General features: G+C 49.6%; 8 protein-coding genes across 8 annotated transcripts in view; 5 read left to right on the top strand and 3 right to left on the bottom strand.

The window, feature by feature from the left end:
- Nucleotides 1-479: 479 nt before the first annotated feature.
- COCSADRAFT_185947 (uncharacterized protein) lies at nt 480-5,765 on the bottom strand. The gene is made up of 3 exons (XM_007707874.1): nt 5,587-5,765; nt 3,162-5,537; nt 480-3,108 (listed from the first exon to the last, which is right to left on the bottom strand). Exons 2-3 carry the CDS (start codon nt 5,421-5,423, stop codon nt 940-942), a joined length of 4,431 nt encoding a protein of 1,476 aa, XP_007706064.1. The 5' UTR covers nt 5,424-5,537; nt 5,587-5,765; the 3' UTR covers nt 480-939.
- A 289-nt stretch (nt 5,766-6,054) lies between these two features.
- On the bottom strand, nt 6,055-9,925 carry COCSADRAFT_129992 (uncharacterized protein). Its single transcript, XM_007707873.1, has 2 exons — nt 7,447-9,925; nt 6,055-7,393 (listed from the first exon to the last, which is right to left on the bottom strand). Exons 1-2 carry the CDS (start codon nt 9,694-9,696, stop codon nt 6,107-6,109), a joined length of 3,537 nt encoding a protein of 1,178 aa, XP_007706063.1. The 5' UTR covers nt 9,697-9,925; the 3' UTR covers nt 6,055-6,106.
- Nucleotides 9,926-10,694: 769 nt separating this feature from the next.
- Nucleotides 10,695-11,907, bottom strand: COCSADRAFT_351251 (uncharacterized protein). The gene is made up of 3 exons (XM_007707872.1): nt 11,771-11,907; nt 11,261-11,449; nt 10,695-11,119 (listed from the first exon to the last, which is right to left on the bottom strand). The coding sequence occupies exons 1-3, from the start codon at nt 11,873-11,875 to the stop codon at nt 10,787-10,789; spliced, it is 627 nt and encodes a 208-aa protein (XP_007706062.1). The 5' UTR covers nt 11,876-11,907; the 3' UTR covers nt 10,695-10,786.
- Nucleotides 11,908-15,563: 3,656 nt separating this feature from the next.
- Nucleotides 15,564-15,731, top strand: COCSADRAFT_104286 (uncharacterized protein; the record flags this gene model as incomplete). The annotated part of the gene is made up of 1 exon (XM_007707871.1): nt 15,564-15,731. A coding segment is annotated over one exon (168 nt), but the record flags the coding sequence as incomplete, so codon positions are not given.
- Nucleotides 15,732-16,695: 964 nt separating this feature from the next.
- On the top strand, nt 16,696-18,663 carry COCSADRAFT_351229 (uncharacterized protein; the record flags this gene model as incomplete). The annotated part of the gene is made up of 5 exons (XM_007707870.1): nt 16,696-16,795; nt 17,051-17,544; nt 17,677-17,960; nt 18,204-18,207; nt 18,439-18,663. The coding sequence occupies exons 1-5, from the start codon at nt 16,759-16,761 to the stop codon at nt 18,661-18,663; spliced, it is 1,044 nt and encodes a 347-aa protein (XP_007706060.1). The 5' UTR covers nt 16,696-16,758.
- A 1,175-nt stretch (nt 18,664-19,838) lies between these two features.
- On the top strand, nt 19,839-21,133 carry COCSADRAFT_351226 (uncharacterized protein; the record flags this gene model as incomplete). Its single annotated transcript, XM_007707869.1, has 1 exon — nt 19,839-21,133. Exon 1 carries the CDS (start codon nt 19,871-19,873, stop codon nt 21,131-21,133), a length of 1,263 nt encoding a protein of 420 aa, XP_007706059.1. The 5' UTR covers nt 19,839-19,870.
- Nucleotides 21,134-23,627: 2,494 nt separating this feature from the next.
- On the top strand, nt 23,628-25,010 carry COCSADRAFT_129990 (uncharacterized protein; the record flags this gene model as incomplete). Its single annotated transcript, XM_007707868.1, has 1 exon — nt 23,628-25,010. A coding segment is annotated over exon 1 (1,344 nt), but the record flags the coding sequence as incomplete, so codon positions are not given.
- A 645-nt stretch (nt 25,011-25,655) lies between these two features.
- COCSADRAFT_129982 (uncharacterized protein) overlaps nt 25,656-26,237 on the top strand; it is a gene marked incomplete at its 3' end in the record, with an annotated part of 6,605 nt that continues 6,023 nt past the window's right edge. Inside the window, exon 1 of the mRNA XM_007707867.1 lies at nt 25,656-26,066. Within this exon, the coding sequence (XP_007706057.1) occupies nt 25,701-26,066 (366 nt within the window). The remainder of the gene's footprint in view (nt 26,067-26,237) is intronic.

The following is a 26,237-nucleotide window of genomic DNA, read 5'->3' as shown; positions in this document are numbered from 1 at the left end:
GTATTATCCTATTAGTAACTTCGCTCTAAATCGCGTTAGGGCCCCCTGCACGTGATGTTTACAGACTAAAAATTGCGCTTACCCCCTAACAACTAAACTTGGCCACAGGCATGGCATAGTAACAAGCCTCTAAGGTTAGCATAATACTTAATGCCTAATTCATCTACTGAATGATGTTGTCTTGAAAGGGTCTACAGGCATTAGCGATTGAGGCTTCACCCCTACATGCAGCTACGCTGCGGTTCTGCACAGCAACGCCTTTCGTATGTGGCTTAGCGCGAGATGTTCGCTGCAAAGCGGTCGTCGTGATCGGTCAATGGTCGATCCAATGACGACTGTACTTTTAGAATGCTGTCCGCAGGGGTGAAACCGTAATCGCTAATGCCTGTAGAGTGCTATTTTTGCTTGAACGGTTGGTACCTTCGTAAATAAGGATGGGAGATATCTACGTGACTGTAATTTTGGGTTAGGCATGTTTAGCGAGCACTACTATAATTATATTTAACGGCCTGCATTATACACTACGCTATGCTGAAACAGCTTATACTATAGTGCATGCTTCTCAAAGCTTCTGCTCAGGCTCACATCCATCTCGTGGCTATACTTAGAATCTGAACGTGCGAGATCGTCGTTGGCCGCTCGCTCGATGTTCTTCACCGCCCTCATCACCACTAATATCGACCTAGAAAACGAGCGCGGTGGTGTACAGTGACAATACCAACTCACGAGGCAAAAGGAAGCATTACATGCCTAGAATTCGTTTCTGTGACACCAGACAGCGATAGCCGCTCCCTCGTAGGCTCTCGATGCTTAGATGTAGCGATATATAACTAGTCTAACTTACCTATCCGTTTGCATCCTCGTTCCCTTCCCAAAAAATAGAGACAACGACAAGATAAGGTATAGAAAAGACGAATGAATGCTTGCTTGTTAAAGTCGTTAAAGGTCGATTCTGCAAGTCCATACTCTTCCAGATCCAGCACCTATACCAACCAAAGTCCCGCACACAGACGAGCATGATGGTCGATACTCTGATGGCACCCACAGGATGTTGTTGCCAGCATGCTTGATCCATATGCTGTCGGAACTAAGACCTGGGCCTAGATACGTAGGGCGTTGAGGTTCTGCAATAACTCCTATGCTAGTAGAAACTTCTGAGTTCCGAATAACGATAGTACCTATCTCAGTGTAGAGACAAGAGCTAGTAGGATCGAAGGATAACTTAGATGTTTTCCTGCCAATGTTTAAGGTTTGTAAGCACGTGCCGTTGTTTGTATCCCATATTTTGACCCTGTTATCGTACGACGCTGATGCTAGCCGTGTTGAGTCATGTGAGAGGGCTACTGAGCTAATCCACTCTCTATGGCCCTCGAGCGTCTGCAGGCATGCGCCGCTGCTCGCATTCCAGATTTTGACAGTGTTGTCACGCGACGCCGACGCCAGCCGTGTCGAGTCGTGCGAGAAGGCTATTAAGTTGACCGTGCTACCATGGCCCTTGAGTGTCTGCAGGCATCCGCCACTATTAACATTCCATATTTTCACAGTCCAATCCATCGACGCAGATGCCAGCTGCGCCGAGTCGTGCGAGAAGGCCACTGACGTGACATGATTGTTATGCCCCTCGAGCATCTGCAGGCAGGCGCCGTTGCTCGCATCCCAGATCTTAATAGTGCAGTCCTTTGACCCAGATGCTAGCCGTGTTGAGTCGTGCGAGAGGGCTACTGAGCTAATCCACTCTCTATGGCCCTCGAGCGTCTGCAGGCACGCGCCGCTGCTCGCATCCCAGATCTTAATAGTGCAGTCCTTTGACCCAGATGCCAGCCGGGTCGAGTCGTGCGAGAAGGCCACAGAGATGACACCACTGCTATGGCCCTTGAGTGTTTGCAGGCATGCACCGCTGTTCGCATCCCAGATCTTAATAGTGCAGTCCTTTGACCCAGATGCTAGCCGTGTCGAGTCGTGTGAGAAGGTCATTGAATAAACATCATTGCTATGATCTCTAGGCGTCTGTATGTACTTGTCATTGCGCACATCCCAGATCTTGACAGTGTTATCCCCCGACGCTGACACTAGCCGTGTTGAGTCGTGTGAGAGGGCTACTGAGCTAACCCACTCGCTATGGCCCTCGAGCGTCTGCAGGCACGCGCCGCTGCTCGCATCCCAGATCTTGATGGTATTGTCGGACGCAGATGCCAGCCGGGTCGAGTCGTGCGAGAAGGCCACAGAGATGACACCACTGCTATGGCCCTTGAGTGTTTGCAGGCATGCACCGCTGTTCGTATCCCATATCTTAACAGCGCTATCGTTAGACGCTGAGACTAGCCGCATCGAGTCGTGAGAGAAGGCCACAGAGGTGAGTATATCGCTATGGCCCCTAAGCGTCTGCAGGCATGCACCGCTGCTCGCATCCCAGATCTTGATCGTATTGTCATGTGACGCCGACGCCAGCCAGGCCGAGTCGTGCGAGAAGGTCACTGAGCTGACAAAGTCGCTATGGTCTTCGAGCGTCTGCAGACATGCACCGCTGCTCGCGTCCCAGATCCTAACGGTGATGTCACCCGACGCCGATGCCAACTGGGCCGAGTCGTGCGAGAAGGCCACAGAGATGACACCACTGCTATGGCCCTTGAGCGTCTGCAGGCATGCACCGCTGCTCGTATCCCAGATCTTGATCGTATTGTCATGTGACGCCGACGCCAGCCAGGCCGAGTCGTGCGAGAAGGTCACTGAAATGACAGAGTGATTATGGCCCCTGAGGGTCTGCAGACATTCGCCGCTATCCGCATCCCAGAGTTTGACAGTCCTGTCGCTAGACGCTGATGCCAGCAGCGTTGAGTCGTGTGAGAAGGCCACTGAGTTGACATACCTGCTGTGACCCTCGAGCGTCTGCAGGCACGCGCTCCAGCCGTCGCCCATAGCCGACTTGATAGTGATCCATTTTGGCTCTTCATGCTGGAATAACTTTCTCACCAAGCTCGCTGTTGGACTGAATAATAACGCAGATGCATATGCTTGAAGTGGACTGCGCTCGATGGCTCCTTTATGGTACATAAGGAATCGGCGCGCATCATAAACAAGCTCAGTAAGTAAAGTTGTCTTTTCACATCCCTAGTTTTGTCAGCACAGAAACAATTTGACTACAGTGCCCATTGTGAATATACCTGAACCAGCGCGAGTAGCTTTGTCATCGATAGCGCGCCTTTCGGCATACTCATGCAAAGACTAAGAGTTTCTAGCCAGTATAGGTACTTTTCCTTGAGAAACACGTCCAAAACGCCGTTGTCCTGGATATCGTCCGCATAGCTCACTGAAGATATGGGATGTGAGTCGCACAGATGGTCCACCCAGTAGACACACGAGTAACGCGATGCTGCTAACGGATTAGGGTCTGGCTGTCTGACATCCTCAATAAGGTGTCCAAGTGCTTTTAAGCTGTACATGTCTCGATGCAGGGTCATTGATAGGTTTTGGAGTGATCTAGCAAAGATGGTGTGATGGACATCCTCTCTTCCACGCGGGAACACTTCTCCAGCTGCGTTGGCGAGTAGAAATTCTTTGGCCGACTGATGAACGAAGTAGACGGTCTCTTCTTGCAGGGTAAGGAACGAGCCACAAAGGCCGACTACCTCTCGTATCGATTCTGTGTCGTCAACTAAGTCATCTAGCTGTTCGACAAGGACCGTCAGCTCCTGCAGCGTGACCGGTTGGTACACGAGCGCAAGAGAAGCTAGCAACTGCTTGCAGAGCTCAGCATCGTCTGACTTGCTCACCTGCTGCATCATCCGCTCGTACAGGGAGTCCAGTCCAGACGGAAACGAGCTTAACTTCTTTAGCGCGTGACGTTTTGACGTCGCTTCAAGGCTCTGACACACCAACGCTACCCAGAGGAAAGTATCGTGCGCATTTGTCATTAGATATTTCAGCACGGCGTCTTTAGTCTGCTCGTCGTACTTTTTGTGCTGCGCTAGCTGAGACACCTTCTGCTTGATGTATACGCTAACAGCCGCCGACACGGACTCTGTGTTTAGCTCTAGGCTCAGCTTTACTTTGTGGTCTACCTGATCTAGCCGTTCTTCGATCACCGGCCAGTTGCGGCTAGAGACAATCCACTTGATACGGGACGACGCAGATGACTGTTTTGAGACAAAGTTGAGCAGCATCGGTAAGCCGATAACGCACTCATCTAGCGCATCGATGATTAAATATGTAGCTTTTAGGTTTGGATCTTGTAGCACGTCTGTAAATATCTCCGTTAGAGCAACCCAGGCGTTTGCGTCCTCGAATAAATTTTTGCCCACATGGTCGTACGTCTTGCGAACGTGCAAGACAAGCGACGGCTGCTCGCTAACAAGCATGTACAGAAGTCCCCGCAGCACAGCTGTAGCACTGTTAATGCGCGAGTCGGTCGCTTGGCAGAAGAAATACGATAAAAGAGCAGTTCTATGCATCGAACTTTGCAGCTCGTCGATGATGCCGCAGAGCAGCATCGTCTTGCCTTTCCCAGGATCACCCTTGATCCACAGCAGCCGGCTCTGCGGCTTGTTGAGCCATTGCTCAAAGCTGGCATTGTCCAGAATCCAGCGGTATGAATCCGTTAGCAGGCCTCCCTTAGTCTCCTCAATGCGTTTCTTGTCATTACGCGGATCTGTGTCACGCAAGTCTTGCATACACCGATTTCGCTTGTCAATTTGATCCGTGAGCCGGTCTCGCGCTTTGCTTGCTCCTTCGCCATAGAAAGGAGATAGATAGACATCGAAGATGCCCAGCAATGAGTATACTCTGTCTTCCTCGAGCTTAGTATGCCTGTGTACGTTCCACGACAGGCGTTCCTCGACATTAAACTGGGTTAGAGGAGCTCCCTGGAGCGCTGCTTTCGAGATACCTGTGATCTCATGGATTTTTTGGCACAGCAGCGTCTTATCACCGAGCCTCTCCCAATCGTGGGCAAAGAACTCGACCACGTCCGGAGCTAAAAGCTCTTGGAGCGTCCAACCCCGAGTAAACCATCTGCTTCGCCGAAACTCCAATTCCCACAGCGGCGGATGACTTTCTTCTTTGTCCATCGCAGGGGTACGGCTGGAGACATCTGCCAAGTAGACGTAGCATCGACTTGCGTTGCGGTACCAACGGAACATGGAGTTAATAGCATGGGAAAGCTCAGCTTTGTTTGCCTTATGAATGCAGCAGGTGTCAACCCAAAAATGCTCTAGGCCATCTCGCCATGCCTGTTCCCCACAGAAACGGGCCTTCCTATAGCCAGGCTTTGTTTTACCAGAACCACTTGCTAAGTCGTCGAAGGTAACCTCGTCCGCTTCTGCTCCCCAGGTGTGAGAAAGTATCGCATAGGGAGGAATTGCATCCTCGTCCACTATGTCGTTGGTGATGCTGAGTTCGCCGTTGTGAGTACGACGTAAAAGCCGCATACTTCTGTGCGGATGTGATGTGACGGGTGCATGTGGTACGATCTTGGTATATATGGCCTACGTGGCAGCCTTCCGTAGTGGGAATACGGCACAGTGGCCGGTCAGTTGTTGAACCTACCAACTAGGTAAGCAAAAGAAGAGGAGACGGCATAGTGTACTGTACCCAGAATCGAACCAGTGAGAAAGATACCGTAACAGTGCTGCAAGTTGAAGCTGTCTTCCTTGCCATGTCCTCAGTGTGGGGAGCTGTGCGAATGGGATTTGCGCGGGGTAAGGTGCGGCTGATCACGCTCTGCATTTGACTGACGGATGTAGCCTGTGCAATGCAACACCCGTTACGCGCTCCTTCGTATGTAGCAGGTAAAAGAAACTGTGTGAACTGCTATACGCCGCAACAAGCAAAGCTTACTACCCGTTCCTACTTGTTATGCTTAGGAAAACTCTGTTAATGTTGTTAGCGCTGGCACGTGACCACTAACTTGATGTTATTAGAGCGTGACTGTTAAACTTCGTTGAAGTCTCCTAAAACTTCGATGTAGCAAAATCACTGCATATAGATCCTAAGCATCTCTGTCTCTCTATGTAAAACATAAATTAAAAGAAAAGAGAATGTAAAGAAACGAAGTTAATAGACTCTTCGTACGTGCTCATAAGTACATACAACTAACTAGCTAGGAAAATATTTAAAAGTTAGTACTACAGATCCATACTCTCCCTGATCTAACACCTATGCCAATCCTATCCCCCCACACAGATAAGCATGATGGTCGATACTCGGGAGGTATCCAGAGCAAGTTCTTACCATTACGTGTAATCCATGTATTGTCTAAGCTAATGCCCAGGTCTAGGTACTGTGGGCATTGAGGTACTGTAACATCCTCTGTACTAAAACTCATAGATGCACTAATACTGATAGATCCAATTTTGGCAAAGAGACACGAGCCAGTAGCATCGAATGATAAGTTGAGAAGAGGCTCGTCAACGTTGAGCGTCTGCAGACACGCACCGCTGCTCGCATCCCATATCTTAACAGCGCTGTCTTTAGACGCTGAGACTAGCCGCATCGAGTCGTGAGAGAAGGCCACAGAGGTGATTATATCGCTATGGCCCTCAAGCGTCTGCAGACACGCGCCGCTGTTCATGTCCCATATCTTGACAGTCCTGTCGTCAGACGCCGAGGCTAGCTGCGTCGAGTTGTGTGAGAGGGCCACAGAAGTGACTACATCAATATGGCCCTTGAGCGTCTGCAGACACATGCCGCTGCTCGCATCCCATATCTTGATAGTCCTATCCCACGACGCTGACGCTAGTCGTGTTAAGTCGTGAGAGAAGGTTATGGAGCTAATTATATTGCTATGGCCCTCAAGCGTCTGCAGATACGCGCCACTGCTCCCATCCCAGATCTTAATAGTGTTGTCCCACGACGCTAACGCTAGCCGCGTCGAGTCGCGCGAGAAGGCCACGGAGTTAGTCCAATAGTAATGGCCCTCAAGCGTCTGCAAACATGTGCCACTACTCGCATCCCATATCTTGATAGTGCTGTCCCACGACGCTGAGGCTAGCCGCATCAAGTCATGCGAGAAGGCCACAGAGGCGACTGCCTCACTATGGCCCTCAAGCGTCTGTAGACATACGCCACTGCTCGCATCCCATATCTTGATAGTCCTATCCCACGATGCTGAGGCTAGCCGCTTCGAGTCGTGCGAGAAGGCCACGGAGGTGACCACCTCGCTATGACCCTCGAGTGTCTGCAGGCACGCACTCCACCCGTTGCTCATGCCTGGATTGAGTATGATACCCTTTGGGTCTTCGTGCTGAAATAGTCTCCTTACTAAACTCTGCTTTGGACTAAACAACAGCGCAGATCCATATGCCTGAAGGGGGCTACTTTCAATTGCTTGTTTATGGTACATAACAAATCGATATGCATCATACACAAGCTGAGTAAATAAAGTTGCCTTCCCCTGTCCCTAGCTACTGTCAGTATAAAGGATGTCTTGCAGATCACTTGTTGTAGACACACCTGCACTAACATCTGTATCTCCTTCATTGAGACTACGCCTTTCGACATGCTCTTGCAAAGGCTGAGAGACTCCAGCCAATATAGAAACTTTTCCCTTAGGAATCTATCTACAATGCCTCTATCTCGTAGACATTCTGCATAGGCTGCGGAAGCTGTAGGGCTTGAGTTGCATAGATGGTCGACCCAGTGAACACACGAGTAACGCAATGCTGCTAGCGGGTCTGGATCAGGCATTTTAATGTCGTTGATAGGTGTGCCTAGTGCTTTAAGGCTATACATGTCCCGTCGCAGGGTCGTGGACATGATTTGAAGTGATCTAGCGAAGATGGCCTGATGGGCGGCCTCTAGTCCGGCTGGGAAAACGTCTTGAGCTGCCTCGGTAAGGAGAAAGTCCTTAGCTGACTGGTGCACGAAGTACACAGTCTGCTCTCGCAGGGTGAGGAACGAGCCGCAAAGGCTAATAATATCCTGTAATTCTAAGTCGTCGGCTACGTCTTCAAGCGGTTCGACAAGGGTCACCAGCTCCTCGAGCGTAATTGGCCGATACACGAGTGTGACCACAGCTAGCACCTGCTTGCAGAGCTCGGCATCGTCTATCTTGCTAATTTGCTGCATCATCCGCTCGTACAGGGCGTTCAGTCCAGGCGGGAACAATTTTAGCTTCCTCAGAACGTTTCGCTTTGCCGTCGCTCGAAGATGCTGACACACCAGCGACACCCAGAGGAAGGTGTCGTTCGCATTTGATGCTAGATGCTCGAGTATAGCGCGCTTAGTCGGCTCGTCGTACTTGTTCTGCTGCGCGAGCTCAGAGACCCTTTGATCGATAAAGACTTGGACCGCCATCGACACAGATGCTGCATTTAGCTCAAGGCTCAGCCTGAGCTTGTGGCCTGTCTGCTCTAGGCGTCCCTCTATCTCTGGCCAGCTACGGCTAGAGACGATCCACTTGACGCGAGAAGAGGCAGACGACTGCTTTGCGATAAAGTCAAGCAGCTTTGGCAGGTCAGTGACGCACTCGTCTAGCGCGTCGACGATCAGGTACGTAGTGGTCAAGCTCGGATCCTGCAGCACGTCCGTGAAGATCTTTGCCAGGGCAACCCACGCGTTTGCATCCTCGAACATGTTCTTGTCCGCGTGATCGTACTTTTTGCGGACATGCGATACAAGCGATGGTTGCTGGCTCACGAGCATGTACAACAGCCCTCGTAGCACAGCTGTGGCGCTATTAATGCGCCTATCGGTCGCTTGACAGAAGAAGTACGACAGTAGGCCACTTTGGGGCATCGAACTTTGCAGCTCGTCGATAATACCACAGAGCAGCATCGTCTTGCCCTTGCCAGGGTCACCCTTAATCCATAACAGTCGGCTCTGCGGGTCTTCGTGCCATTGTCGGAAACTATTGTTGTGAAGGACCCAACGGTACGAGTCTTTTAGCAACCCGCCCTTCGTATCCTCAATGCGCTTCTTGTCGTCACGCGAGTCTGTGTCGCGTAAGTCTTGGATGCATCGTTTTGTCTTATCGATCTCGTCGTGAAGTCGCCTAAACGCTCCATCCAGACCTTCGCCATAGCATGGCGCCAAGTCAACATCGACAATACCTAATAGTGAGTACGCTTTGTCTTCTGGAAGTGTGGTATGCCGATATTCACCCCACCGCAACCGCTCGTTGATGCTAAATTGAGATAACGCAGCTCCATGCAGCGCTAAATGCGGAATGCCGGTGACCTCGTGGACCTGGTGCCCTAGTGATCTCCTGTCACCGAGCTTCTCCCAACCTCGTGTGAAGAAATCGACCGAGCTTGGTGCGAGAAGCTCCTGGAGCGTCCAGCCACGGACGAACCACTCACTTCTGCGGAAGTCTGTTTCCCAGGCCGGCGCCTTTGATGTCTTATCCGCTTCAGAAGACGACAAACAGACGTCTGACAGGTAGGCGTAGCATCGCGCTGCGTCGCGGTACCAGCGAAACATAGATTGAATAGCCAGCGACAGCTCAGCCTTGTTTGCCTTGTTGATGCAGCAAGTATCGACCCAGAAGTGCTGCAAGCCATCTCGCTGTGCTTGTTCCCCGCAGAGGCGAATTTTCGCATAGCCAGGCTTGTTCTTGGCCGTGTTCCCTACCACGTCTTCGAAGGTTACCTCGTCCGCTTCCGTTCCCCACCTATGGGAAAGTATCGCATACGGCGGCTTTGTGTCTTCATTAAACTCGGCGATAGAGAGGTCTTCTTTTTCTCCATACTTGAGAAGACGCATCGCTTTGTACGGGTGCAGGGTCGGGGGGCATGTAGCAGGAACAAAACGCGACGAGACTGTCTAGCAGGGCCTTCGCGCCCTAAGCATTAGCGATAGGAAAAGGAAGCACAGTGGTACACCGTACTGTACTATCACATCACAGAGCTGCAGACTGCGATCGCATTCTAAGCTAAGGCGGGCGCTCGCTGCTGTGAAGTGTGATGAGGGTGTCGCATCACAGCTTGGGCGGGGTAGGCATGGCTGAGTGCATGCACCTGAATGTCGGACATAAGGCTGTAGCCATGAAGTAATCCACGTCTAGCGCGACACGAGTAGTGAGGTGCGCAGATGACATTGAATCTCCATGAGGGGTTTCTTAACTACAGGATGTAGGACAGACATTGCTACAGGTATACAGGTCACACAGGGCTTAGGTCTGAGCGAATAATCTCTTAACATCAACCTCTGCTACCACATGCGCGTGACTGGGGCTCTATAAGGTTGCGGTACGCTCTTTTCTGCAACGGGTGTTACGCTTACCTGCAGCGCCAAGGCTTCTTACGTGCTCCCTTGTCTGTGGTGGCCTCTGCCTCCTGCTCTACCACTGCTTCTACTGCAATCCGCTTCGGCAGACTATGTTTTCTCTTGCCTTGTGCTTGTTTGTTCGCCTCCTGCTCAGCACGCTTCGCTCATGCTGCTTCGATGTCTTCGTAGCTCATCACCTTCGCCTTCCCCTTCCCAATGATCTCCGACTTTGTCCTCCGGCGAGTTCTAGCTTCGTCATTCATCTTCGATAGAAGCTAAATCTGATGTTGATCAAGGGCCTGCTGGGCAAAGGATACTTCGGCAGCGTTGGCGAGCTTTGCACGAGCTTCCGATGTCGCTTTGTACTTATCTCGTCGTGAAGATTTTGCTTGACTAGGGTAAGCAGCGACGCAAGAGCCTCTGACGATACTGGAGTCACTGGTGCCTAGACGGCTTCGTGTTGTAGTTGAGATCCACTCTCGTCGCAGGCTGCACGGATAGGCAATAGGGTAAGTGCGGCGGAGACTGGCTTTGCGATGTCTCTAAGTACTCTATCTGGGTTAAAAGGGGACAAACCAGATTTGGCTCATCCTGCGAGGATGTTCTTCATAGTCATTACCCGCTCTCTTGCAGGGTAGTATAGAGCTGTGAAGTGCTCCTTGTTTATCGCAGTCATACCGCCTCGGTATAGCCGTTCTACCTGGTCACGATAAGCGGTCTTTAGTGGAGCAAAGACCGCAACATCGCAGGGCTGGAGCTTGTGAGAGGTATTAGAGGGAAGTCGGCATAGAGTAATGTTATTTTTAAAACAGAACTCTAGTATTTCAAGAGTCTCGTGTGTGCCAAAGCCGTCACATATTAGCATTCGTGGTTTCTGGTTAGCTCGTGCTTTGGTTTGGTGGTCGAACACTCGTTTCATCTACTCTAAGCTAAGGTAGGAGTCGTTGTAGCCAGACTCCGAGAATGCATAGACCCATCCCGGGGTCAGGTACGTCGTCCAGTTGCTCCGATGGGTAGAGGCTGGCCAGATAATCATTGGGTTTAGACACTCACCACTTACCGACACGCACTCAACGGCAGTCACCATCGTCCGCTTTACACCGGCACCTCTATAGTCTCTTCGATTATTCTTACCTACTAGAACTTTAATAGAGCCTAGCATAGAAAGCATCACTCCTGTCTCGTCCATGTTGTACACGTTCTCTGGCAGTATGTCGGGTCTACAAAGCTCTGGTCCAATCACCTCAAACTAATGTGTTACCTTATGGTGTATGTTGTTGTCATGACGATTCTAGTCCATCGCCATGTTGTTCCTCCGCACGAGTTCTGGATGGCGCTTTGCGAGGGCCTGAGGCCAGTTCTTGTTCGGCGGCTTGATCGCTTTCGTCGCGAATCGCCGGCGGGCGATACTGAAGGCTAAGGAAGGTATATCCTTGATCCGTAAGGGAAATCTGAGAGCCGCTGATTTAATTATGTGCCGGACAAAGGCCAACTCTTCCGAGGGCGTTAGGTACTGCTGGCGTTGGGCCTCCGTCCATTGCGACGGTCATCCCTTCGCACGATATCATACAGTGGTACGAGATATAGGGACATCGCTGTATTCTGCCAGAGCAGTATAGGTCCTACGCACACTCATGGGCAGGCTCTGCGCTAGGGCCAGGCTGGCTGGATCCATAGCTACTTACTGTGGTGATGTTGATGCATGGCACACAGCGCGAACATGAACGGCTCGCTGCGGCGGACAAACGTGAGTTAAAAATAGCACGAGACAGTTGTGGAAACTATATAGAGGATGGCGCGTTTTTTATTACATGCTGACTTAGCACGCTTACCAAGCTCTGTTCCAATCTCTCTCTCGATCGGATATACTCTCGGATTTTTCACCACAGATGCGATATGCCATTAGAGCTTTATATCGAGGACCTTCTTGGTAGAGCATTCGCGCTATAGTTCCGAAACGTTAGAATGTGTTATCTTTTGCGACCTAGCAGGGGCAAACAGCGGAGACGCGAATAATCGTCGCGAACAGAACCTTTGGCAACAAGCTCAAGAATGCTGTAATTTTCGACTTTGGATGGGATAAGGTACGTGAGACTAGCTAAACTGTTAATTCACATTATATATACTCTTATACGATCGTGTTGGCACTTTCTACGTAGCAAAGAAGAGGATGTTGTTCCGTTACGGCGGTTGTTCCCTTACGAATGGATGGATATTAGTCAATCAGTGGCCAGCATTAGTAATGAAGTTCAACCTTGTGACAGCTGCATAGCTTACATCAATATATATCTAGGATTGTTATAATTTTGCTGTGCAAACTAATTATTAGATAGCGGAAGAAATCAAGGGCGTAAATAAGCTCGACCTATTCTATCTATCTATCTACTCATATGCTGATAGTGTAAAGTGCGTTAATAATTTCAGTGATTCGTTGTAGAGGGATACTCAACCACTATTACAGGTAGTGCAAAGCCCAATAAGGCACTTTTTACAGAGTTCATTAGTGCTATATACTATAACCTAGTACACTTATAGAACTATGCGTTCTATAGAACTCTTAATTCTTCTCTATCTCTGATTATGTCTTATCTAGCGCCGCATTATTGCTATAATTATAGAAGAGGTGTTACATATTATAGAGACTCTAAATATCTTTTCCATTAGGTGTAACGGCGCAGGCAAGACTACTCGGATCAGTATTGGCGGTAGTGTCACTCAGAGGCATATGGGAGTGCGTGGGACATCAAACGAGCCTTGATTTGAATAGACACCTATAGGCCTTGTACGAAAGGATATCAGAAGTCTACAGAGCTAGCTACAGGAAGTGTCTCCTTATATACTTATCTTAGTCGGATCCGAATCGGATTCGACCTCACACCGAGTGGTTGATGAAGAGGGCGGCGAATGCTACCTCCGATCCGGCTCTGGGATTGGTCCGATACTTGGCGAAGTTGTAACATCGTTACATTAGGCTCTGTTGTCAGAACCTGGCTCTTTATGGCCCTTCACGGCCCGTTTAGGACCGTATTCACTCCTCTCAAGCCTCCTTAGTCATATCTGACTCATCACTGTATATATAAGCACTATGGACACTACCTTAGCTCGGTAGCTGTTCGTTTAGGTGGAATACAGATCGTTAGGCACCTGCCGCTATTGTTTCCCTCTACCCGTGCCAAATCCACGGCTAATGTCTCACATCTGTACTCCATGACCGTATTTTCACTTATGCACTAACTACTTCCTAATCTTTATACGTAAACATGACCTGTACTATATTATAATACTTTTAGTATAGAGTACTAAAAAAGTTTTATAGAACTAAAGGTGTGGCTACTCCCTTACTTATTCTAGTATGCTTATTACATGAATATAAGTTGAAGTATATTATAACACTATTGTAATAGGCGGGCTCTTTGGGCCTAACATACAACTACTTACGTCGACCATTTTGCCAAAAAGGCAGTAAAAAAACTTTAAGCTTGTCTTGAAGTCAAGGTAGTGACGTAGATATACTCGATTTGCTTGGCCTAGCCAAGCCACGCACATAGGCGTAGCCCCTTACAACTATAGAGTCGGCCAGAAGCCTCAGTAACACGAGCGAGATTTTAGCCTATGACTCTGATGCACGATAGCTGCATTACACTATATAATATAGTTGCAATGGGCTGGACACCCTTCGCTTCTTATCCTCGTCTACGACCTCGTTTACTCTACACGTCCGGCCCGATTGTTGCTTAGGCAACTACCATAGTATATAGATAGCTACATAGACCAGAGCTCAGCTCGCTGTCGAATACAATCTTATTATCTTAGCCTGTCCGATTATGCTCCCGAGCTTAAGACTACTCCCAGGAGTTGCGCCCCTTACAATAGTACCTTACGATATTTCTTCTAGTTATAAGCACTTAAAGTCTGCTAATAATTTTTGTGTTGTCAGGATATTCTTCCTTTGTGTCTAGCGGAGGAGATGGCGCCAAGACCTATACTGCCATATCCCTTTCCTGGTGTCTGTTAATGGTGATAGGTGATATCTTCTTCATCATACTCAACTATATAATAATAATAGAGAGAGCTAGTTTTATTTAGATAATACTACTAGCCGCATCAGGAAGCTGCTTTGATCTTAAATATAGATTAGGGTGGCAATTATTTATGAACGAGCGCGCGACAATTGCTATAAGCCTATGGTGACTTCCTACACACATAGTACCACTTAGAAGCCTAAATGAGTTACTCTATTAATCTAATAGAGTCACATGAGTTGTGCTTATTACTGTATAGCTTAGGCTTATATCTAGGCACAATAGAAGGCTAGATTATATATAGCGTGTAGGCGTTAACGATAACGTGGTTCATAAAGCGAGCTGATCACCTAAGCGAGCAGATTATGCCTCGCCAGCGCGTCAACGCCAACACTATAACACGTAATGGCTCAATAACAAACTCGTCTAACTTCCTATACTAAAGCAGATCTTCAACTTGCTCTTTTTAATATCTAATTACAACGTGTTTAAAGCCAAAGACGTGCTACTTCTATCTATAATGTGCCTTAAAGTACTCTGTCTACTCGACGCACTGGACGACGCCCTTGACACGATTATGAGGCGAACTGCAAGCGCCTAATAAAACAAGAAGAGGAGGCTATTACTCAGAGTGTAATAGTTGAGACTAAGCGAGGACTACCCTGTAGGAGAGACGACGTGCGAGATATAGCCAACAGACTGCTCCAAGAGCGTGGCGGGGAGGAGATTAGCAAGAACTAGGTTGATAGGTTTATCCAGTGCAATCCTAAGCTACGTACGCGCCAGAACCGTCCATACAATCACCAGCGAGCTCTCTGCGAAAACCTAGCGCTTATTAAGAGCTAGTTGGAGCTAGTTTATACTAATATAAAGGTAAAGTATATCGTAGACGGAGATATCTATAACTTTAATAAAACAAGCTTCATTATGGACAAGATTTTATTACAGTTGGTGGTTACGGGCATAGACAAATTAGGAAGAATAAAGAAGATCTAACTAGGCAATCGTGAGTGAGTTAGGCTGATATAGGGCGTTGGCGCAATAGGGAAGCGTATCCCAGCATTTCTTATCTTCGTAGGCAAAGTTCTAATCTCTACCTAGTTCACAGAGAATCTACTACGCGACTAGGTAATCTAAGTTAGTCCTACTAGCTAGACGAATAACGATCTAGCGCTTAACTAGCTTCGCTACTTTGATTCCTATACGCGCTCTATAGGAACGCATAGGCTGCTTATTATTAACGGTTATAAGAGCTACTACTTAGTGGATTTCTAAGATCTCTACGAAGAGAAGAAGATAATTCTTCTCTATATGCCTCTTTATTCGTCTCACTTCTTATAGCCTCTTAATATAGCCTACTTCTCGCCGTTAAAGCGCGCGTATACTAATGCTATCTTAGTCTTAGTACGTAATTTTATCTACTATATTAGCAAAGAAACCTTCCTACTAGCTTTGAGAAATGCCTATTATAAGGCTATTACGCTAGAGAATATCTATAGAGAGTTTTAAGGTAATAGGCTTACGCTACATAATTATTACGTTGTTTTATTATAGCTTAACCTTGTGCTGTGTACACTAGCGCAAGATAGTAGCACTTAGGAGCTGAAAATGCCGCGCAACGCGCGCGAAATAGAGGCGTAGGCTACGCTTCTTTAAAACTATATATAAATTCAGTAAGGGTCTCCTATAACTCCTCTTAAGGAGTAGATGTAGCAGTTAAGTAAGGGAGCTTAACAAATAGCTTATAATACGGTGCTTATGCAAGAGAAACTTAATCGCCTTGAAGCTATAATTAATGAAGCAATAAAGCGAAAAACTCGCAAGAGGCGCTACGTACAGACAGAGGGGTCTCAGGCAATTGGTCAGATAGCTGATCAGATTGCTAAGGCAGAGAATGGTAGCTATAATAATAGTGCAACGCCTGCGAAGAGGGTCCGCAGTGAACGGCGCTGTGGGCGTTGTAGCCAAATTGGACACAACTCCCGTATGTGCCAAGTAGAATTAGAGGATACAGAGGATAGCGACGCGTCTGAAGAAAAATATCCTGTTCTACTTAATAAGAAAAATCGTGGTGATGTTGCGCAATATTTTGTATTATAAAGGCTGGGTGCGGTGGAGCTGACGACTCGGTGGTGAAACGCGTTATTCCAATTATGAAACAGCATCCTCGACAGGTCATTTTTTGAGATTCAACCGGAAGAATTCGCATTCAGCCCGTTGTGCTTGTTCTGCATCCTTATATGAAAACGAAACTGAATCGCCAATTATAAATATGATATCTTCGCAATACTGGCATTGGGGCATTTTCTTGGAAGCATTGGTCATGCGCTAGCTATCTCTGGTAAAAACTTCAAAGATGGAGAAGAGGTAATAAAACGGCTAGGAGCAAAGCTAACAAACAGTTATCTTGGTAAACGAAAAAGTGACGCAGTGTATGAATCCAAGAACATTTTAGAAGAATCCGCAAGCATGTGTCGTCCGCTAGATATAATAGAGCAAGCGCTTTAGTAGTGCAGGGGCTGTGTAAGGTGAAATAATGCAGGATGTGCTTGAACCGGAAGCTGATTCTGCAAGTGAGTGTAATACCCGTTGAAGCGTAGGATTGTATCTCTAGCAGCGTTGGGTTCGTTGTGGACAACCTAGGCCCAAATGTCTGAAAGCGAGGTGCCCACCATCGGCACACCAGCGGTATCTCCATTCGGAACCACTCGCAAGCCTTCGTAGGTTTGGCAAGAGACATGTACTTTGCTGCGTCGCACAGTCCCGAAGGTACAGTGAATAGTGTTCTCTCATAAAGTTCGCTAGTTACTCACATCGTCACCTTTCAGAAGCGTCGGAACAAGCGGCCATCGTGTGTCATAACGCGCTCTTCCTCACCGATCGCTACGTCGACTGCGAGCGCGTGATCGGCGCAAAAGGCGCAAGAGTCGCGGGTGTCTGCGAGTGGATCACACGCGATGCGAAATATCGTGCGTGGCTGAGCGGCGGCAACAATGGTGATAGCAATGACAACGACAACACACGCCTGCTGTGGAGCTTGGGCGGGCCAGGTAAGGCTAAGAAGATGACGTCTGTCTTCTTGATAGAGGAGCTGGAAAGGCATACAGAGCGCATAGACAAAGCAGAGTTGGTTTTCTTCTTTTCCAGCGTAGAGGACGAGAAGCGCAACACAGCCGTGGCAGTGCTGCGCGGACTGGTGCACTGGATCATCGCCAAGCGGCCGCAGCTGGTCGAACACGCACTGCCGTGCTTCGAGTTGCTGGAGAGGACGCAGCAGACGCTATCGTCTCCAGAGGTGCTATGGCTCATTCTAGACAAGCTCGTTGCCGATGCCTAGCTTGGGAGGATATTCTGCGTTCATAACGGACCCGAGGAGTGTGGGGAAAGCACACTGCGAGTGTTGTTGCCATGACTCATAAGCCTGTTTGCTGCTTTAGCACCATCGCCGATCAAGGGCTCCTTCAAGCTGGTAATAGCCAGCCGAGAAATATCTGGCCTGCAAGGATGCGTTAGAGTAAGAGTAGACCCTGACAACGACAAGAAGGTAGTCGGCAACATTGAGCTGTTTGTGTCTGCCCGAGTCGCCGAGCTATCAAGGATCGATGGTTTCAACGACGATTTTCGAGCATCTGTACAGACGGCTCTCCTGGAGCGCGCTGAGGGGACGTTCCTGTGGGTGAGCTTCGCGATACACGGGCTGTCGCAGAAGCGGACGTGCAGCAAGAGCAAGAGCAAGAAGTCAATCTTGTACCCCAGTCCACGCGAAACTACCTGCTGTATAGAAAGCGCGATAGCAATGCAGTGCTGGAGAGATTTCGGCTAGAGGCACAGAGCGCACACCTAAAGCTAGCACAAGAATGTGTCGACTGCATTGCGCAGAGCGTCTTGAGGCATTGGGCTATTGACCTAAACGCTGAGCTAGACCCTTGAGAGTCTCCGCTGTTGCGATATGCGATTTTTAACTGGCCTGACCATGCAGAGAGCTGTTCTGCGCTCGCAGCAAAGCTCTTTGACCCTTCTTGGTCTTTTTTTGCAGCCGCAAAATTCATCTTTGTGAGAAAACTGGCAAGAGATTTATATCAAGATAGCCAGGATACTTCAGGTTGGGCGTCCATCGTTGCTGCATATAGCATGTGCTCTAGAGATCCTACCGTGGATAAAAGCAGTACTAGCAGAAAAGAGCTGGATGCCCTGATATCGCCGCCGTGTGGACGAGAAGGATTCCAAATGGAAGATGGCGCTGCATTTGGCTGTTTGGGGAGGGAATGAGGCGGCGGTGTGGCTGCTAGAGAAAGGTGCAAATATCAAGGCAAAGGACAAAGATGGCAAGACAGTGTCGTACAAGGTAGCTTGGGGAGGGGACAAGGTGGTAGTGCGACTGCTGGTGGAGAGAGGAGCGGACATTGAGGCGAAGGACAATGATGGGAGCAGTACAATCTAGTGGTCTACTCGTTCACAAAATAACACATAATTCAGTGGCAATTTGCTTGCAGAGTTTGAGTTATGTTGTGTTTATCGTGTTCCTGTCTTCGCTGCCGTAATTGGCTCACTTACTGTGTGTATTATTTTGTTATGGACAGATCACATGTTTTAGAGAGCTTTCGTCTCTGCGGACCGTTGCAGACACTTATACTGCAACTAGTCCTGATAAAGGCAAATCTGCGGTAAGCGATGCAAGGCCCTTTTAGGCTGAGTGTTTCAAGTGATGCGTGAACCGGAAGCCAATTATGCAAGCGAGTGTAAATAAATCTACCCTTGCATAGTCGGTAAACAGGCGCTGGAGACACAAAGATGCTGGGGAGGGACTGAGCTCCAAGCTTGTGATGACACGGTTTTATGCACCAAATTCAATCTAGTGACGTTACAATTTGAGGAAGATGTGATCGCACGCATTATTGTGGGTTATTGCTTATACCAAGTGCTTGAGAAGGGAAGACTATGCAGAATCCCTATTAGTGCTTACCAGGCCTATATTATGACGACTATTGGAAGTGTTCCAGGATGTAGTAAGTCAGAACTACGCTTACTATATATACGCATCAAACTTGAGCATATGGAGAATGAAAAGAAGAATCAGGCCACTCGCTTGGATTTAATATGGCTGTTCCTTTATACCAAGAGCGTAATGTGACTTGGCGCTGATGTGGTGTCTATGACACTGTTGTAGATCCGTATTGGTGACGCATTATTGGCAAATTCTCCCAGCCAAGTACAGTCAGCTTCTGCAACGTGTAAGACCAAGACTAGCCCATGATTGGTGTCGTATGAACAATGTACCTCGGGGCCAAAAGAGCACAGGTAGGATCTAACTTGGTAACCCAGAACGTTGTCCTAATGCAAATGAGCTGCAACCGGTGGTAACATGCGAGTTGATTAGACAAAGAAGAGGTCAGGCAATCAGGTCTTAGCATTTGTGCCGAGCTCCGCCCCAGGACGACATGTTCCACGCGTTTTTCTTGATTAAGGGAATTGGAGGGCCGCATCAATGTGTCTGATCGAATATCTCGAACCTCTTCGGCTCGGAGTTTCGACTGGCCGTCGTCTATCTGTATATTTGCTGTGGTATTCCTCTACATCCTTGCTCACTCATCCTCGCTGCTACCTCTTCCGGTCCTACACAGTAACATTTAACACTCCCATCGTCCATCATGGTCACGATTGCTAGTCAGCCCACTTTAATCGACAATGTACCAGTCCCAGTCACGGACGAAGGCCCCTTTCCACGAACCCCGGATAGCAACTGGTGGTGGGAAGTAGTGGGTAGCCACCTCGAGACCCTGCTGTCCGCCGCTGGTTACTCCGACCTCGACCAGCTCAAAGCCCTCAGCTTCTTTTATCGATGGGTGACTCCTCGCTTAGGTCCGAAGCCGATCGGCCCTGAGGCCATTTGGAAGAGTTTCATGACCGACGACCACTCCCCCATTGAGTACTCCTGGAAATGGGGCTTCGGTGATAGCGCGCCCGAGGTCCGCTACAGCATCGAGCCCATCGGCCACCGCGCCGGGGAGGCCTTGGATCCTCTGAACAAGAACGCTACCTCGGACTTCCTCGCTCAGCTATGTAGGAGCGGCCAGACCGGCGTCGATCTCGAATGGTTCGTCCACTTCAAGCACGCTTTTCTGGGCCCTGGTACCCCCGCCTCCGAAGCTGGGGTTGCGAGGCAGTCCACCCTCTTCGTGGCTTTTGAGGTGACAGGTGGTTCTCTGGGCGTCAAAGCCTATTTCATCCCTGTGAATGCCCATGGGAACAGCGCCAGCGATCAGATCTCAAGGGCGATTGTCTCCACTGGTTGTCCCAATCTCGCAGCCATGAACCAGCTGAACAGCTTCCTCCGTGAAGATATCTACGGTCGGACCGTCAAGCCCTTCATGCTTGGTATCGACTGTATTAGTCCTGTCGATTCTCGTCTGAAGGTGTACTCGCGGTCCCTTGTCACCACCTTTGAGCTCGTCCGCCGCGTTATGTCCATCGGTGGCCGACGCAAGGACGTTACGGAAGCCGAGAAGCAGCTCCATACACTCTGGAAGTTGATCTTAAACCTGCCTGACGACTTCCCTACAGACAGAGAACTCCCCTACAACCCGCACGAGACTGCAGGCTTGCTCTTCTACTTTGATGTAGGACCAAGGTCTCAACTCCCTGATGTTAAGGTTTACATTCCTGTGAGACACTACGCTCCTAGCGATGATGTAGCTGCCCGAGGCTTGGTCCAATACCTCAAGAGCCAGAACCAAGGCGCCTACGCGCAGCAATATCTAGAGACGCTCAGGGCGCTTGCGAAGAAAGATGACATGAGTACCTCGAATGGACTACAAACATACATCTCCTGTGCCTACAGGAAGAGCGCACTCGTAGTAACGTCTTATTTGAGCCCACAGTGTTATCACCCATCTTGGTTTGCAGCACCGTAAGCCGCGTTGTTTGCGTAACTTAACGTGTACGGCCTCGTAGTGCACACCGGCGCTTGATGCACACCCCACCACCTTTTGCAACACCATCAGCTCCTACTGCTGCTACCAATGTCATTCACTTCCTGTTACCATTATAATATGTTAGCTTGAATTCTTTAGAGTTTAAGTAGCTGCTTATTAAAGATTCAGACTTTCTTTCACATCACTCTAATTATAAGGCCCTTGTTGTCTATAATATACGTGCTCTCTATTCCTACCCCATGGTGCTTGATTGTACTATGTACCAGATCGAAATATGAGCGAAAGGAACTATAGGAAGCAGCTTTGTGACGCAGCTTTTCCATAGGCGCACACCAGACAGTAATAAGGTCGTTTGGGCAGCGATGAAACAAACGCAACACCCATCGATCACTTTGCACCCGCTAGCATAGCGACGTGATTATTCTTACAAGAATCTCCGTTGTAGGCATAAAGTGTCTTTCTGTAAGCGATTCAATGTACTGTAAAACATCTATTCCATTGCGTGGGTGGAGAACCTGCTAGTTCTACTACTATGCCTTGGCTTCACGCGTACTGCATACATTACGATGCCTGCGGCTGAACATTGAGCAACAACAACTATTTTGCTGCAAGTTTTCTATACAAAATATTTTCTTTAGAGTCTAAAGTATCTAGTCTCGTAAGAGAGTCTTCTACTAGTATCGTGGTGTTGAGTGATAGGGGGGTGCGGAGTACGCATCAATGTTCGTGGGGTGTGCATTACGTGCCGGTGTGCACTACTACGGGGCCGTACATGCTACGATGGAAAAACCAGTTCTAATACCGGCTTGGCACCTGCGCACAGCCACTTCCTCCACCTACTTATGTTAGAGAGTATACTTACTACGCCGAGCTAGCCTAACGAAGGCAATAATCTTTACGCCCTGCTACCCTGTGTGGGTTGATGGGTATGCTGACTGCGCCGAGCTAGCCCTAACGAAGGCAACAATCTCTACGCCTTGCTACCCTTCGTGTGTTGACGGGTATGCTGACTGCGCCGACCTAGCCTAACTTATGCAAAACCATCACAGCTCGAGGATCTCATACCATGTTCTAAATTGCGAAAAAACTTCCCGAAGTGGTACAGAAGCTATAGAGCCAAGAGGTTGATTTATTTTATTCATTTATTTATTTATTGAATCTTACTTGGTTTCAGTCGTGAACTGCGCAGCTTTGCCGAGAGTGACAGGGGTAGGAGACAGCGGGCGCGGTGCAGACGTTGATTCGTGCCGCCCCACTTCATCTCTTGAACAAGACCATCTGTACCCGGCAAAATCTGCCGTTTTCTTCAACCACCATCTATGATTTGCCCCTCAGTTTGTCTCAATAGTGATCCTACTGACTGCATGCTGTGATTTCAGGCTCGTAGAGGCGCGTTGCCTCGTCTGTCGCGTCTGCCGTACCTATGGTTTCCCCTCAACGCTCGGCGTCGTCTAAGTATCTCTAATCCCCACTTTGAAAAACTCGGATCGTCTGCTACTATTCTTAACAGACAAGGGACACTAGATTGGAAGTCTCGATACCAAGATAACTTGGCGTGCCCAGCGGGCGAGCATTTGCGCGATGGAGTTGCTGCGGTCACCGAACGCATATTACTTACAGACTGTCGTCAGTCTTACGTGCATATGCATCGAACACAGCAGCAGCATGACATTCAGAACTAGAATTTCGCGAACCCACCCTCGATATCTCTGCGGACCGTCGAGGGGGCGGTAACGTCGTCCTCCTCATGTTGCGCATATACGTACGCGCCTGGGTTAGAAGCTAGAGTATGAGTGTACAGAGAGCACGATAGTACGATGTGTGGCCTTCAACTAGATGATAAGCTGCCAAGCTCCGACAATGCATTTCGAAGTATGGCCAGAGAGTAAGTGCTGGCTTCGCGATCACTGAATTGGCAGTGACAACTAGGTGAGAGGAATAGACAAACAGCATGTAAAGGTGAGGATGTCTACAGTTTTGATGACAATGCAGCTGTCAATGCGTTGAGATCTGCATTGACAAGCTTGAACAGTTCAGATTGAGGGGCTATGAGATATCGTCCATTTGGGACGCGCGGGTCATCTTTTAGTACGCGGTGTGAAATCACCTGCAGGCACATCCTCCTTTCTGACCGGAAAATTGAATAAATGATCAGGAAAACCAGGCGAGAAACAGAGCGTCTGAACACTTATCCTTTAACAGAATCAGTCTCTGTTAGACGCATAACGGTGAAACAACGAAACACGAGAGGTAAATCTCTGTTAACTTAAACTACAATCCAGAAATAGGAAACCTTCTCACCTATATAAAAGCCTTGGAATACAAGACGAACGCCATGATTCCTCAGACGCATCCATTGAAGGGCGACGAGACCCAAAAAATATGGCACTGGAACGGGGACGCACCGCAGAGCGTCGAGCGCGACATCCACGAGCTGTTCGCCGAGCAAGCAGCAGCTCAACCTAGTGTGCAGCAGCAGTCCGTTGCAGACCTGTTCCGCACGCCTAGGCTGATGGACTTGGCTCGACTCAAGAACGGTCAAGCTCAGGTCCAGGCGGAGGAGGTAGCTGCCTTCTCTCTGCTGGGCGCGGACGCGGACGCTGTGCGTGTCCGTGAGGAAGTCGCAGCTAGCTGCGGCATGGACACGAACTTCGTAGAGGACGCCTACCCGTGCTCGCCGATGCAGGAGGAGCTGATGTCGCTGACAGCAAAGCGAGCAGGTGACTACATCATGCAGAGCGTGCTGGAACTTCGAGACGACATCAACAAAGGCGCCTTCCAGACTGCGTGGGAGCAAGTTGTCCAGTCTACAGCAGTTTTACGTACGCGGATCGTGCAACACGGCGAGCTTGGCTTGCTGCAGGCCGTGATGGTAGAAGAAATGAATTGGACAGAAGCTGAGAGCCTCGAAACGCATCTTGAGACGGAAAAAGCAGCCTCGATGGGGCTTGGCGAGCCGCTTTCACGATATGCTTTGGTTGATGATAAAGATACAGGTAAGAGGTGGTTTGTGTGGACAGTCCACCACGCGTTGTACGACAGCTGGTCGCTGCCTCGCATCGTCGACGCAGTCGCGAAGGCCTACAGCGGCGGCGGGGTCGAGCAGCAGCCAGGCTTCAACGCCTTCATCAAGCACCTCAGCCGGCAGGACCAGGCTGCGGCTGCAGCGTACTGGCAAGCGACTCTGGCAGACTGCGAGGCGACCCTGTTCCCTCCGCTACCGCCAGCAGTGCAGCAGCCGGTTGCAGACACGACAATAGAGTACCAGTGCCCTGCACTCCCTGAAGCGCCGCTTGACGCGACGATGTCAACACTTGTTCGCGCTGCATGGGCCATCGTTGCCAGCTGCTACACTAACTCAGACGATGTAGTGTTTGGCGCCACGGTCACAGGACGCAACGCACCGGTTGCTGGCATCGAGGGGATGTTGGGGCCGACCATCGCTACTGTGCCAGTGCGAGTGCGCCTGCGGGGCGAACAGACAGTGTTTGGCTTTCTAGAAAGCTTGCAGCAACAAGCGATAGATATGATGGTGCATGAGCAGACAGGCTTGCAGCGGATCGCCAAGATGGGAACGAGCGCTCAACATGCTTGTAACTTCCGAACGCTGCTGGTGGAGCAGCCTGCAGGCAAAGCACTCGAAGGCAACAATGCGCTAGGAGAGTGGCGCAGTCATAACGAGCAACGAGGCTTTACAACTTATGCACTGACGCTGCAGTGCGTGCTGGCTGCAGAGGGTGTGCACATCACGGCCAGCTTTGATCCGCGGGTTGTCGAGAACTGGGTGGTCGAGAAGACGCTCAGCCAGCTCAACTCTGTCTTGCAGCAGCTGGCTGCAGCAGACGCAGACATGAAGGTGGCTGACATCGACACACTGACGCCCGAGGACAAACAGCAGCTATGGGAGTGGAATGCAGACGTTCCACTGGCAGTCGAGCGCTGCGTCCACGACCTGTTCGCCGAACAAGCAGCAGCTCAGCCTAATGCGCCCGCCATCTGTGCTTGGGACGGCGAGCTGACACACAGCCAGCTCGACGTACTATCAACCAACCTAGCAAGTCACCTTGTCCAGATCGGCGTCAAGCCCGAAGACATGGTGCCACTGTGCTTCGAGAAGTCGATGTGGACAGTGGTGGCCATGCTGGCCGTGCTCAAGGCCGGCGGCGCCTTCGTACCACTGGATCCCGCCCATCCACGCAGCCGGCACGAAGACATCTTCAAGCAGATAGGAGCTAAAGTGGTGCTTACATCGGCACAGTTTGGGATGCTCTGGGCCAGCTCAGAGTGCGCTGTAGTCACCGTAAGCGCAGCATCTATCACTCTCTTGAGCGATGAACCTAGCATCGGCTCTACAGCAATGATTACTCCAAGCAATGCGGCCTACGTGATATTCACGTCTGGAAGTACTGGAATGCCTAAAGGCGTTGTTATAGAACACCAAGCACTCTCGACTTGCTGCCGTGAGAGAAAGAGATTCGGGCTTACACAGCACACACGAGCTCTCCAGTTCGCTTCCTACACGTTTGATGCTTGTATTGCTGAGATTATGACGACACTACTGTCTAGTGGCTGTGTTTGCGTGCCTTCTGAGGCCGATAGACACGGTAGTCTGTCCCAGGTTATACGTGCTATGAATGTTAACTGGGCAGTGCTTACACCGTCTGTCGCAAGGCTCCTAGAACCAACCGAGGTACCTTCTCTAAACGTTGTAATACTAGCTGGCGAACATGTTACTTTGGCAGATTGGCAGAGATGGGCTAGTTATGTCCAAGTGATAGATGCATACGGACCTACAGAATGCTGCATCTGCTGTACAGTATACACAGATGCTCAGTCATTCAAGTCAGGAACAATCGGAAAGCCAGTTAGTTCGGTATGCTGGGTGGTAGACCCTGACGACTACAATCAGCTTGTCCCGCTAGGCTTAGTTGGAGAGCTGCTAGTAGAGGGCCCGATCCTTGCGCGCGGCTATCTTAACGACGCTGAGAAGACGCAGTCAGCTTTTATCAATGATCCTGCCTGGCTGCTGCAGGCGGCGGAGGCTACCATGGGCGATGCGGTAGGCTGTATAAGACGGGCGACC

The sequence above is a fragment of the Bipolaris sorokiniana genome, assembly GCF_000338995.1.
Source record: "Bipolaris sorokiniana ND90Pr unplaced genomic scaffold COCSAscaffold_23, whole genome shotgun sequence".
NCBI lineage: Eukaryota > Fungi > Ascomycota > Dothideomycetes > Pleosporales > Pleosporaceae > Bipolaris > Bipolaris sorokiniana.
This window is presented reverse-complemented; position numbering and strand designations above follow the sequence as displayed.